A 13891-nucleotide genomic window follows, 5' to 3' on the forward strand; every position below is an offset into this window, starting at 1 on the left:
TCCAAACCCCCATATGTGGGAAGACACCTTCCCCTGGACCAGGCTGTTTGGAATTCCATCCAGCCTGGCCCTGGATACTTCCAGGGATGGAAGTATCCTTCTTTCCTTCTCTGGAAAACCTGTTCCAGGGCCTCACCATCCTCACAGAAAAGAATTTCTTGCTAATATCCAATCTAAACTCACTCTCAGTTTGAAACCAATCCCCCTTGTCCTGTCACTCCAGGCCACCTTAAACAGCCTCTCTCCAGCTTTCTTGTCATCTCCCTTCAGGTACTGGAAGGCTGCAATTAGGTGGCCCTGAAACCTTCCCTTCTCCAGGCTGAACAATCCCAACTCTCCCAGCCTTTCCTCCTCTCATCATCCTGGTGCCTCCTCTGCACTCGCTCCAGCAGCTCCACGTTCCTGCTGTGCTGGGACCCCAGGACTGGAGGCAACTCTGCAGAGTCCCAGGAGTGACCCCAGAGCACAGAACAACCTCCTTTCAAAGCTGGCAGTGTAAGACACACTCGTGCCAGCAGCTGCCCGTGCAAGTCGCCTCCCCGGCCTCCCCGGGGCCGCGGCGCAGCTCGGCCTCAGGCCGGTGTTGAGGGGGCGAGGGCTCCGCGGTGCCGCGGCGTTCCGTCCCGTTCTGCTGCGTGACCCAGCCGGGAGCAGCCCCGCGGAGCTCCCGCTCCCCCGCCCGGGGCCCGACCCGCAGCGCCCCCCGCCCTCGCTCGGCGCTGCCCGGGCCCCGCTCGGGGCCGGCGGCTCCCCCGGGCCCGGCCCCGCGCACATCCGGGCGCCTCCCGCTTCCTGCGCGCCAGTTCCGCTTCCTGCGCGGCGGAGCCGGGACGGAGCCGGTCCCGCTGCCGGGGTGAGCGCCCGCTCCGCGCTGCCAGGGCGGGGGCGGATCGGCGGCCCCGCACAGCCCGGTGGGTGCGGCGGGGGCCGGGGGGAGGCCGGGCCGGGCCGGGCCGGGCCGGGGGCGGGCGGGTGTCGCGGCCGGGCCGGTGTCCCCGCGGGGCGGGAGCGGCTCCGCAGCCCCGCGGCCGCCGCAGCCCCGAGCGGGCGCTCCCGGTCGGGCCGCGCCGCTGCCGGGGCAGCCTGGGCGGGGGAGGAGAGCCCCGCTGACACCGAGCAGCTGCCGGCCCCAAGCCCCGTCCCACACCTGTTACTGTGCTGCGGGAAGTGCGGGCCCGGGTGTTCTCGGGGGGTTGTGTTTGTGTTGCTTAGTGGAACTGAGAGATGTGGATGCCTGTCTTCAGATTCGTCCAGGGGGAGTGGTGTAGTGCTGCAATTTATCCGCAGAACTGGAATGCTTTCTCTGACCCGTGGCTTTCCAACCCATTGGGTCCTGGTGGCCCAAGGGTCTCGTAAAGGCTTTGAAGATGAAATTAACCAAAGGAAGCTGCATTGCCTTCAGCTCCGCGCAGCACCCAGCCCCGGTGGTAGAACCCTTCGAAATCCCTGTGTCTTTTTCTGCTCTGAAACCATTTTCCTTGATTCGGACCCCTGAGTGTTTTAGCAGGGAATAAAAGTGTCTTTTTTCCTTATAGCATTTGTTGTGACAGAGCTATAAATCTTTAAGGATTGAGGGTTTTCAAGTGCTCAGCTTTGGAGGGACGATCTTTTCAATTTAGCACTGGACAGAGACTGCAGAAGTTTTCTTACAGTTCTTGCCCTGTGCATGTCCTTGCAGAATGATATGAGGTGTATGGTACAGGTAAGGAAACAGACAATAAATTCTCCTTTCTGACTTAGTCTAAGGATTATGAACAGGAATAATTTATGTTAATGACACTGTGTATCAACACTGCTCTACACCATACAGCCTTAGCCTCAGTAGGATTTCTTAGTGCTTCTAAGACCCCTTTTTCATGAGTCTTTTTCACTGTGTCATACCAGGTCCCAATCTGATTTGACAATTTTTGGGGGAAAAATTAAATTAATTTCCCAGTGATACAAATTTTCCTCTTCAATTTGTTTTCAGGGCTCTTAGAGGCAGTAGTGTGGAGGTGAGGTTTGTAGTGTCCCTAGCAAGGAGGTTGTACCTAGACTTAATTCTCGTCTGCTCTGAGCTTGTTGGCTATGCCTGAGCAATTACAGGTTTGTTTCCCATAGCTTTTACTGTGTAAAAGAGAGATTTTTTTCTGAGTGTAGATAATTTCTGAGAATACAAAGCCAGAGAGGAAGAAGGATCAGAGTTTTGGCTTCTGAGACATTTTGGAATTGCCAGACCTGCATTTCTTGAAGGTTGATAACCCTAGATTTTTCACAGATCTGCACTCTTTTTGAATATCAATCGAGGACAATTTCACCATCAGTGGTGCAGAGGCCTTCTCTGCATCTCCTGACTGTCTGTAGCAGCCTTTTCATACCTTTCTATCTCCTTGAAATCTAAGCCCTAACAGAGAAAAAACATGTTCTTCCTTTTGTATGAAGCTAAAAATCTTGTTTTTCTGCTGTGTTTAATGTAGGATTAAACTGTTAAATACAATTTGTATAAACGATGTTGTGTAAATGAAAGATAGTATAATTACGGTTATTTTGTCAGCACTGCAATGAAAGTGCAGTTCTTTGGGTGTAATTGCATTGTGTGGGTGTGTGTTTTGGCTTTGTTTTCAAATTCCTGCTTTGATATTGCTACAGTGAGATGTAACCTGGGGTGTGCATTACTGCAGGTATTGCACAGTGGAAGGGATTAGAGAAATCCAGTGCCAAGAATGGACTGTTGGGCTCAGAACTATTTTTATAGGCTTTAAATGCTAGGGATTTCATATTTGCTGTTGTGTTACTACATCTGTAAAGGCACCCATGGCTGGTTTGGTTGCATAAGTGTTGCAGAGGACATTTCTGAGCTTTGCAATGGCTTTTGTGGTGCTGCAGTGCTGTGCCCGAGTGTGCAGTACACAGGCTGTACCTGCACAGAACACCCAGCAGATGTGAATGTGACATTGCTAAAAACATCAAAGTGGAACTCAGAGCCCCAGTTTTAACACTGTTCTTTATCCCCTTGTTTTAGCACTTTCTCAACAATTTATCATCTGACCAGGGGAAACAAATAGCTCTTTGATGTCCAATATAATAAAGAATCAAGAATGCTTTAAGTAGATGTTGTGGTTTGTCTTTTGGAAAGAGTAGTTCTCCTCTTTCTTCCTTACATGATCTTTGTGTTTCCCTCCTGCAGCAGACTTTTCAGACAGTAACACTGAACATATGCTTCAAGGATGTCTCTCTCTCTCATAATAAAATGGGGTGGACAGGAGTACACGATAACCTCGCTGTCAGAAGAAGACACAGTGTTGGACCTGAAGCAGTCTCTGAAGGGCCTCACTGGAGTGTTACCAGAGCGTCAGAAACTGCTTGGGCTTAAAATGAAGGGTAACTGTCCTTATTTACTGCTTGTTGGGGATGTGCCTGAGGTGTTTAAGGACAAACATCCCCTAATCCTAGGCAGGATGTGTGCACTAACAGAGCACCCACTTCCCAGTTGTAGCTCTGGAATGAACATGAAGACAGACACTTCATGCACCACTGGATATTGTTTATTATTAATGCATCTATCTGGTCATTTTTTAGTGGTTCACACTGCCCTGTCCTAGTGGGGAGGAGAATTGGGGTTCAGATAAGAAGAGTTCAGTGACTGAAAGATAATAAAATAGAATACTAATTGTTATAGTAATGAAAAGAGGAGAAAGAGGCATAAAACTCAAGAGAAACCAGTGCCACCATGCAGTTGCTCACCACTCACTGACCAATGCCCATCCAGTCCCTGAACAGCAATCGGTGTCTCCCAGCCAGTTCCCCCCTGTTTACACTCTGGCCATGAGTTCTGTGCTGTGGAATATCCCTTTGCCCAGTTCCCCCAGCTCCTTGTGCACCTGCTCACTGTCAGAGCACAGGAAACTGAAAAGTCCTTGATTTAGAGTAAGCACTGCTTGGCACCAGCTAAACCATTGGTGTGCCATCAACATTATTCTTGTACTAAATCCAAAACAGCACTGCACCAGTTACCAAGAAGAAAATTAACTCAATCCCAGCCAAAACCAGTACACTGTATGTGGAAGATGATGATAACACAGCCAGTATTCTACAGGGAGCTTATTTCAATTACACATGGAATGTATTAACATTTTTCCAAAATCTCTACCTCAATTAAAAAAAAAATTCTGCATTACAGGCAAACCTGCAGATGATGATGTCAAGCTTGGGGCTCTCAAGTTGAAACCAAATACTAAGATAATGATGATGGGCACTCGTGAAGAGAGTTTGGTAAATAATTTGCTTGTTTATTAGCTTAAAAAGGAAAAGAAATGCTTTGTGTCTCCTAATTGTGATTTTAAATTTTGACTATTCCAATCATCATTCAAAAAATGATACTACAATAGATTTCTGTTGGCATTTTTTATGTAAAGTAAACTTTGCTGCAGAACTCTCAGAGCAACATACTCATGAAACTCCTGTGGTGTTCTGCACCTGAAGTACAAACCTATTATTGTGATACTCACTGACTTTTAAATCTGAGCAATCATCAGTATACTTCAGTAATTCTTTCCACTAGTAAAGTGAAACAATTTTGTTTAAATAGTATTCCTGCCCTGTAATGTGCAGTAACAGAAACTTGGTATCCATTGTTATTTTCCCTCTCTGATCCTTGCTATGGTTTATTATTTTTATTCCTCTAGGAAGATGTCCTTGGGCCGCCTCCAGATAACGATGATGTGGTCAATGACTTTGATATTGAAGAGGAAGTTGTGGAAGTAGAAAATAGGTTAGGAGTTCAAGCTGTTAAAACAGTTTCTTATTGACTGCAGAGCATACATTTTAATTAACTGTAACTTTTTGCACTGTTACATCAGGGAAGAAAATCTACTAAAAATTTCCCGTAGAGTTAAAGAATACAAAGTGGAAATTCTGAATCCTCCTAGAGAAGGAAAAAAGCTGCTGGTGCTAGATGTTGATTATACACTATTTGGTGAGTTTTTATACAATTTGTAGTTTTTGTTTGTTTAAGAGCTTGATTTATTTGCCAGATCAGGTTTCTTGATTTTTCCTTTGATATGTTGTACAATATAACTTCTGCTTTGTACGATTTTGTGGTCTTCTGCTCACATTTTAAAAAGCATTTTAAAACGTTGCATGTTGTTGATTTTAGTGCAGCAGCTATTTAATTGCTGCAAAAAGACATAAACAAGCAGCAATTTAATCTTCTGTCTTGACAGTCTTTTCCTTGACAATTTGACCATCACAGTAGCAGGGCAAGATACTGTAAAATAATGATCCCATTCTGTACCTGATTGACTCTACTTTGGGGGGGTGTGGAAGAACAGCTTCAAATTTTATTTACATATCATTACTAAACATTCACAAAAACACGTTTTTCTTGAAAATTCTGTCAAGCTGTTTTTTTTTGAAAGCCAGAATTTTCCTTCTGACTTAACTTTCTGGTTTGTAGATGTCCCATGGCAGCATGACCGTGAGCAGTAAATAATAACTTTCCCTTTCCTTAGCTTTCATTTTTGATGACATTTATTTCCAATCTGACTTTAAAATTCAACCTATTTCCAAGTTTAAACATTTTATTGAGAGGTCTTCTGCTGGCAGATTTCGCAGCAGTTTTGGAATTGGAGCAGAAATGTTTGCATCTCTGAAATGAGTTTGATATATGCTCACTCAATTAACTGGACTATGTTTGAAGGAATCTGTTTCATATCTGGCCAGTTACTAATTTGCTAAGTGCACAGATGATTTGCCCTGTCTCTTCAAAGATATTCATATTCAGAGATCTCTTGATTTAATTATTGCTAAGCCCTCAAGTAGCTGTGAGACCAACAGATAAATATTCCCTCTGCTTTGTCTTTCCACCTTTAAAATAGGAATGGGAGTTTGATATCAAATCATTCATGACCTTAAAGTGCTTCAGTGCTCCCCTCATGAAACTCTTTGAGTCTCTGGATAGAAAGGAAAATCAGACTTTACTAACTAGTACTATAATACTGAATTGCTTATCTCTTCTATTCTTTTTAGACCACAGGTCATGTGCTGAAACTGGGGTAGAGCTGATGAGGCCATACCTTCATGAATTCCTGACTTCTGCATATGAGGACTATGATATTGTAATTTGGTGTAAGTATTATACTCTGTGCCTAAGAATTTATTGTAAATTGTCATCCAGAGCAGAGACTCCAGGTGGGAGGTTTTTATATTGCTTTTTAGTGTGAGTCACAAGATCTAAAACGATGCAGAAACATTTGGCTGTAATTTGCACAACTATTAGAGATATTTTAGAAAAATACCAATTCTTATGTGAAAAAGCCCCACATTCTGCTTACAAGAATGGGTCTAGTCACAGGATAAAGCTCAGCATCACTTTACTGAGTGTTACTTTGTACAAAGAAGTGCTTGAAATAACAGAACCATATAATCAACATTAGAACACTGTTTGATAGTAGTTTTACAAATAATCTCAATCCAGACAACACACAGTGAAGTGCCAAATGACCCAAACCCTCCTGTCTGCAGGGGTGGTTTGGTGATCCTTTGCCTTTGCATTCTAGTTCAATTCCTGTCCAACAGCTGGAGAACAGACTTTAGCCAGGGTAGGGTTCAAGCCATATTAAAATTGTGTTATAAAATTCCATTTTCATAATCTTGAACAATGTTTCTCCATATTCTTAGCTCAGCAGGCAATGCTGACACTTTGTCCTTTCCGGATTTTATGTATTCCTGTCATTGCTTCCAGGAGGAAATCCTGCAGAGGAACTGAAGTTCCTCAGGCCAGGTGTATCCATGGTCTTACAGGCTGTGGTTCAGTAACAGCTGATCTAGAAAATGGTTTAAATGTTTGCAGTGCTTCATCTAGTTGTTCATTTGAAAAGTAAGCTTTTCCAAACAAAAATAGACTTCCATGAAAGAAGACTTTCTTTAAGGCCCTAAAAGCTGCAACAAAGGTGGATCTTTCTAAAATTAAATTTTGTGTAAAAATTTGACATATTAACTGAACAAGTCCTTAGCTTATTTTTTTTTGCCTGCCAATGACTTGTTTTGATAGAGTATTCTTTCTGTTTTCTCCCTTTTGTTTCAGCTGCTACTAATATGAAGTGGATTGAAGCCAAAATGAAAGTAAGTTGTTCAGAAAACATTATTTGTTTCTGGTCTGGGTAACCCTTCATGCAGTTGTGCTCATGCTCAGTGTTGTAGAGCAGGTTAGAAACAGGGGAGGTAGTATGAATCATAACCTGAGTTGTTTCAATTTCTATAGTCACTTGAAATTATCACAAAACTAGATTAAATCTAATTTTAGAATTCCACACAAACTATCAGCAGTAGGTGCTAAATTTAGCAGAACTAAACACAAGTCAGTACCTGCTGAAACTTGGATTTGTCACGCAGCCCTGCACAGTTGCTTTCATCTTACCTCTAATTATAGAGCTCCAGTCTTTAAAAGTGATTTTTTTAAAGGGACAGATGTGACATGCTGGAGTAGGTTATCAAGAGGAAACTCTTTTCATATTTCTCTTTACCTCTTGCAACTGGGGTTTCTTTTGCTTCCTCTGCCTTATTAAACATCCCATAAGAGCTCCTTCACTTTCTGCTTTCTTCCCTACCAGCATCAGGCAGGGAGCCAGTTTTGAACAGCTGACCTCATGGTAAACATATTTAAAGTCAGGCTTAGTTTTAAATCTAATGAGCTTACTAAGAATTGCTGTGTGTTTTGTTGATGGGTTAGGGGTTTTTTATGTTTATAAATCAGAAGTTATTCCCATTCCAGGAAAAACCTTCCCAAATTTAATCTTTTATTATGCACTATTTTTTCAGGTTTTCACAGAGCAAAACACATTTTCCAGTGTTCTCTTCCTCAAAATAATTAATTCCTAGAATTTTTTCTAAACAAAAATGCCTCTTAGAAATGAGAATCTTTAGTCAGAACTATGAAGTGGAGATAGTGCAAGTAAAATCAGTGCTGAGCCCTGCAAACATTGCATTCTTGTGGCAGTGTGACATATTTATATTGTGTTGTCACAGTAGTGCTAGGACTCAATCTTGTGGAAAAGCATTGTTCAAAACTGGGCTCTTTCCCCTGCACTGGTGACCTTTCTGCATTCCCAGGTTGCTTTTCCAGCCCTCCTCCTGGACCCTGATCCATTGAGATTCCTGCCACTAGATGCCACTTTCTGTTTCTCCTTAAACTGATGGCACCAGGGGTGCTTCCCTCCAAGAGTTTCACTTTTGGTCAGGGAGCTGTGATTCCAGCAATAGTTGGCATTAAAGTTTCTGTTTTAAAGTACAAAGCAGGAACAGCATTTAGAAGAAGGGAGTATCAGACAAGAAAATTTAATCTCTCAGTTACCACCCTTTTATGCCTGAAATTCAAACATTCTAGAACAGCTGGTTCTGTCAGTGTAACAGGATACTGACCCAGGTAGGTAGAGCATTTCATTTGCAAGACTGCATTTTTAAATAAAAGCAAATCAGGTAAGTGTGCCTGGATAGTTGCAAGAGAGCTGCTGCAGTTGGTATTTTCTCCCTGTTACACGGATTTGCATATTGCTGCTGTTTCACACACCAGAAATTGTCAGCAATATCTGTGTTGTACCATGTCAGCAGATTTTACTGGTAATTTTCAGCTTTGGAAGGGATTTGAAATGCAAATGATGCTCCCTCATCTAGTCTTAAGTTTTTTATTTCTAAAAAGGATGCTTTACTTAGAGTATTTCAGGAGTTACCGAATCTTCAAAGTGCAAATTGACACTGACATTGGTTATCTTGGACATGTGCAGGAGGGAACAGTGACAGTGAGATGCTCCTGGGTATTCCATCTTAGGCTGGGCTGTGATTTGTGCAAATCACTGTGAGGAACAAAGACCAGCCAGAACACAATTGCTGTAAAGTTAAGTTGAGGTGTGGAGAACTTGTGAGAGGTTGTGCATGAAGGTATGAGCAAAACCTCTCTGTATTTTGCCTTCTCTGCAAAGTTGCTTTGATTTTCTGCTAGCATCAGCTGTTAAGTTCCTGATATTAAACGCTAAAAATAAATCCCTGTGTGCACTTTTATGATCCTCATTATATAACAAATGTAAATTTCCCCAGGTATCAATTTTTAGTGCGTCTCTGGTAAATCCCCCACAGCTCACCCCGTGACAAACAATGTACTATAATTGTGGTTCCAGTTGTTGAGCAGTAAAACTGTCATAACTAGAAGCTTTAATCTTAAATCTTTGTGATGCAGGAGCTTGGGGTGAGTACCAATGCAAACTACAAGATAACTTTCATGCTGGACAGTGCTGCCATGATAACAGTGCACACTCCTCGGAGAGGACTAATAGATGTAAGTACCAGTTTTTCTCCTAATTTTTTTCTACATTCAGCTGGCATTTTATCACAGTCCTTTAAAATACTCAACAAAAAAAAAAAGTTGTTCAGGAGTTTTCATGCAATAAACTGCAAGAATCTTGGAACCACAGATTTTTTTCTCCTGGAAGTCTCTATTAATGTTTTCAATTGTATCTTTAGATGTCACAGTTTTCAAATCAAACAGCAGGTAACTCTTGCAAGAAAACTTAGTACCAATAGAAAGGTTTTCCTTAGTATGGGGTGTATTTATTTTATATTATTTCATATCTTCCTTTGTTACAGCCAAACTACCTGCTAATGGTAAAGCAAAAGAATACAAGTGTTCAATCAAGTTAGGACTCAGGTTCCTATAGATGGCATTTTCATCTCCTGCACGTGATCTGATTTACCTCAGATACCTTGTATTTTGTTGTGTTTGCAGGTGAAGCCTCTTGGTGTTATCTGGGGAAAGTTTTCAGAATATTACAGCAAAAAAAATACTATTATGTTTGATGATATTGGCCGAAACTTCCTGATGAACCCACAGAATGGGCTCAAGGTAATGTAAGCTGGAATTTTCATTTCCTGCTATGTTTTCTTAATACTTCAAAGGAGTACCTTCTCCTACTCCTTTGCTGTAAGATAAAGAAAGAATATTCTTAACTAGCAAAGATTCATGTTTTGTTAAACCTTTTAATTCACAGTGCCATTTGTCTGGCTTAGTCTTTCCTTAATAGTAGTATTAAATAAACCTTGTGTCACTATTAAGTGAGTGTTTAAGACATTACCAAAATCAATGAAAATGTTATTTCTGCTCAGGTTATACCTGCAAACTGTAATCAAGCTGGGCATTGCTGACAGGCACCATTGAAAATGTGATGTTCAATCTCCAGAGTGGTCATATTTAAAATAAAGTCAAATAACAAGTGGCTGTACTTCATGATAGTATGACAGGATAATCACAAGTATTCTATATGAGAAATAATTAGTACCTTGAGCCATTTTGACTATAGTTAAGCAAATATTTCATTTTATACAACTGTTCAACCAGTGTGTGCTCTGTTATTACTGCTGGTTCTGAATAAGAGTGCAACTTAAATTTCTACGTAGATGTGATGGTAAAGCAGTGTTGTACTAAAAGAACTTGCAGAAATCTCTCTAAAAAAGAAAAAGATGTTTTCAAATGCAGAAGTTCAAGATGGTATCTCTTTGAAAGTATCCATGATGAGGAGAGCAGTTGATGAGATCTAGCAAGATGATCTTAACTGGAAGGAGAATCAGGAATAGCAAAGATCTTGCTGGAAGGGGATGATCCAGAGCTCTAGCTCAGGATTGGAAAAATGCTTGTGGAAGTGTTGTTAACAGCTGCAGACAAGAGCACTGAATCACTAAAACAAGGCCCAGGTAAAATGTATTCCTAGCTTTGCTTCTGATATCTTTTCACAACACCTCTGGTTGTAGTCAAAGGCTTTTTGCTGAAAAAAAAGCATCTGGTTCCAATGATACCACACAACTCAGAATGCTGAGCTGAAGACCTCTCCTGAAAAAATCTCTGTGAAATCGTATTAGAAAATGTGGCAGTCCATTCTAGATCATTTTATCAGTCTGTCTAGGTGGGGAAGGCTTGAAGAAGTACAAGAGAAAATAATTTTTGTTCTGGTTGGTGCAAGGTAAAAACCCATCAGTCCAGTTTGCATGAACAGGACAAATTGGATCTGACCACTACTGGAAAAGGTTTTTTTTTTCCTCTTACCTGTGAAAAGTTATAACTTGTCATAGTACTGAAAATATATTTTAGTCAGATGGTAAGTGACAGAGAATCTAAAGCACTTTTTCTTTCTGTGAGCAAATGGTTATACCCAGTTTATTTCTTTTGTATAGATAAGGCCTTTTATGAAAGCACATTTAAATCGGGATAAAGACAAGGAGCTTCTAAAGCTCACCCAATACCTCAAAGAAATAGCAAAATTAGATGATTTTTTGGAGCTGAATCACAAACATTGGGAAAGGTAAGAAAAAAGGCAAAATTCTTGCTTCCTTCTATACCTGACCTCAGTGTTTTGCTTGAGGTTATCTCTACAAACACCAGAAACAATGGAACAGATGAACTTTATAACTCACAGTTATAAAGGTCCTTTAGTTTGAGAAGAATTTTAATAGGGCTGTAGTGTTGGGACAGCTTCCCTACAATTATTTTGACAGAATACATCTGTGTTTTCCTACTTCTCCAATATTCAGCACTGCCAATTATGCATCCTAAAAGGAAAAGAATTTCGAAGGAACATGGTCCCTGGAAACCTCTTTCATTCCACCCCAGAAAAGTTAGACTGTGGGTTCAGATCCCAAATCCTTTGTTTAAAGGCAACTTTTCTAGAAGTTCCTTGAAAGCTTTGTTGTGTTAGTGTAGTTCTCAGGCACATCCAGGCTGGGTGGTATTGCAGGACTCATCAGCTCCAAGTTACTGTCTTACAAACAATTTTCCAAGTGCTCAGGGCACCAGTTAGCATCCTAATTCTTGCTAGAAAGTGATTAACTGAAGGACTTCAGCAAAATTATTCTTGGTTTTATGCAACAGCCAGAGGCTTCAGTGCATGTGAAGAAAAAATGTTGGAAAACCACTCCTTTGGTGTTTAAAAAATGGAGCCTTACAGACTTGATACAATTTGTCTTTTCTGAATAGAACAGAAAGTAAAATGTTAAACCTTAAAAGCAGTGAAATTCACTGGATATTTCACACTGTCAGTGAAATTGGTTGGATTCTTTCTCCTAGAGTATTTGCAAAGCCTTTGCTGTCACACCACATAGGCAGACTGCTTCAGCTCGGGTGCTAAGAGAGCTGTGAGATCAGAATACAAGCAGTTCACAGTCACTCAGACTCTCCAGAGAAGCTGCTGGAGGGCTGTTCTTTTCAGGTTATGTTGCATCAGTTCATTAAAGTCCTAAATTTATTTGAAGGAGTGCCATTACTAATAGACCTTTTCATCTTAAAGGACATAAAAGCCACTTATCCAACTGATGTAATTTTCCATCCTCTTAGAATGAAACAGGTTTCCATTTCCTTCCTCCCTTTTGTTTAAAAAGCCTGATAGAGTCTAAAACATGACTTTGAATTACCGCAAGATAACCTATCATGGAATTGAAAGATGTCGAAATTAAATAAAAATCATAAGTGGTATTGATTGCATTTCTAATTTTTGGTTATCAGTAGGAGGATTGTTGGTGAGAAAAGAAAGCAGAGTCATACTTTGATCTTAAGATCTCAAGATCTTAAGATTTGTGGCCACCTCTTACTTGGTGAAAAACTCTACTTTTGTTTCTTTCAGGTATCTTTCAAAGAAGCAAGGACAATAACACTAATAAAACTGTGTGGCACTGAATTGAAGGGAACATCACTAAGATCATTGGACTTTTCCTTGCTTTTGTGCTAGAGTATAATAGTGCTGGACACTGGACCCAATGCCAGAACGACTGCTAAACTTGGTCTTCCAGCTGGTTGGTTGTGGGTTTTTTAAAAGATCACAGCAATAAGCTCAAAGTGGGAGAAACAAGTCAGTTGCTTTTTCTTGCATTCAGTTCTGGTGTTACTTCTCAAAATACTTTCCTCTCCTTTGCTGCTGAAGTATAACCATAACCATCAAAGACCAAAACCATTCTGAGACTAGAAAAAAAATATTTAGACCAAAAAAGTTGATTGAAAAGCCAGCCTTGGCAGTGTATTAATTGTATAAGTCCTCTATTCCCTCCATCCTTAGAAACAGTCTCCCTCTCCCATTCCAGTATTTAAGTCTATAAATTACAAGTTGTCTAAGTTTGGTATGTATTAGTATGTCAGTGTTTCTCTGTGCAAGACAGTAAGATGGGGAAGTACCACCTCTGTGGCCAGTTTACCCCAGTGTGTGAACTTGTACTATAAAGCAGTGTTTACTGGAAAACAAAAGATTGAAGTGTGAGAGAGAGAAACCCACTGTTATTTGATCAATGAAAAGCAGTCTGCCTGAAAAATCCCCATATCTCAGATAAAAGGTTTAAACCTCAGATGGGAAAGTCACATTCCTAACAAAGCATGAACAAAACCCTTGTTCTCTTCTAGCTAAATCTTGTCAAAGTGCAAACACTGTGTTTAAATACAATATTCAGCCATACTGTTCTTAAAATATCATTTACTTGCGCTGCTTATGCCTGCACTAGAGAAGTGTGATGTGACTGCTGTTTGGCATTTCCAACACTTGTGCATTATGCAGTTCATGGATTTGAAAGAAGACTGACCCTTTCAAATAAAAAATGGTATATATTGTTCTTAAGGAACTATAGCAGTTGTGTAAATAATAAATACCTTTTTCATACTTTGTGTCCTGTGCTGCCTTCGGTGTTTAGCTTGCATAACAGAGGCACCATCAATAATACTAATTTTAGGGGAGGGTTGGAGGATTTGTTTGGATTCCAGAGACACTGGGTTTGCAGCAGGAGTTGAGTAAGAGCCTGGTATGTGCCTCTGTGGATTAGGGAAGTGGTACAGCACCAGGCTGGCCAGGAAGGGAGCCCTGACAGCACATGTCAGGCTGTCAGGACAGCAGGCACA

The 13891-nt window shown here is 41.1% G+C and overlaps 1 protein-coding gene across 4 annotated transcripts; it reads left to right on the top strand.

Moving 5' to 3' along the window:
- The first annotated feature begins 727 nt into the window (after positions 1-727).
- On the top strand, positions 728-13651 carry UBLCP1 (ubiquitin like domain containing CTD phosphatase 1). Of its 4 annotated transcripts, none has more exons than XM_068206033.1 (11): positions 728-853; positions 3167-3360; positions 4160-4251; positions 4665-4750; positions 4839-4954; positions 6007-6105; positions 7064-7101; positions 9209-9307; positions 9755-9871; positions 11194-11321; positions 12636-13651. In XM_068206033.1, the coding sequence occupies exons 2-11, from the start codon at positions 3207-3209 to the stop codon at positions 12661-12663; spliced, it is 957 nt and encodes a 318-aa protein (XP_068062134.1). In that variant the 5' UTR covers positions 728-853; positions 3167-3206; the 3' UTR covers positions 12664-13651. The 4 variants fall into 4 exon arrangements, with proteins under 4 accessions (XP_068062134.1, XP_068062133.1, XP_068062135.1 ...); XM_068206032.1 differs by having other exon boundaries at positions 778-911; XM_068206034.1 differs by having other exon boundaries at positions 792-911; positions 3170-3360.
- The last annotated feature ends 240 nt before the right edge of the window (positions 13652-13891 follow it).

Source organism: Anomalospiza imberbis, chromosome 15, assembly GCF_031753505.1.
Source record: "Anomalospiza imberbis isolate Cuckoo-Finch-1a 21T00152 chromosome 15, ASM3175350v1, whole genome shotgun sequence".
Classification (NCBI taxonomy): Eukaryota; Metazoa; Chordata; class Aves; order Passeriformes; family Viduidae; genus Anomalospiza; species Anomalospiza imberbis.

Coding starts and splice junctions, on each gene's coding strand:
- UBLCP1 (XM_068206033.1), top strand. CDS start 3,207: ATGTCTCTCTCTCTCATAATAAAATGGGGTGGACAGGAGTACACGATA. Junction 4,252..4,664: donor GCACTCGTGAAGAGAGTTTG/GTAAATAATTTG, acceptor TTATTCCTCTAG/GAAGATGTCCTTGGGCCGCC. Junction 6,106..7,063: donor CTATGATATTGTAATTTGGT/GTAAGTATTATA, acceptor CTTTTGTTTCAG/CTGCTACTAATATGAAGTGG.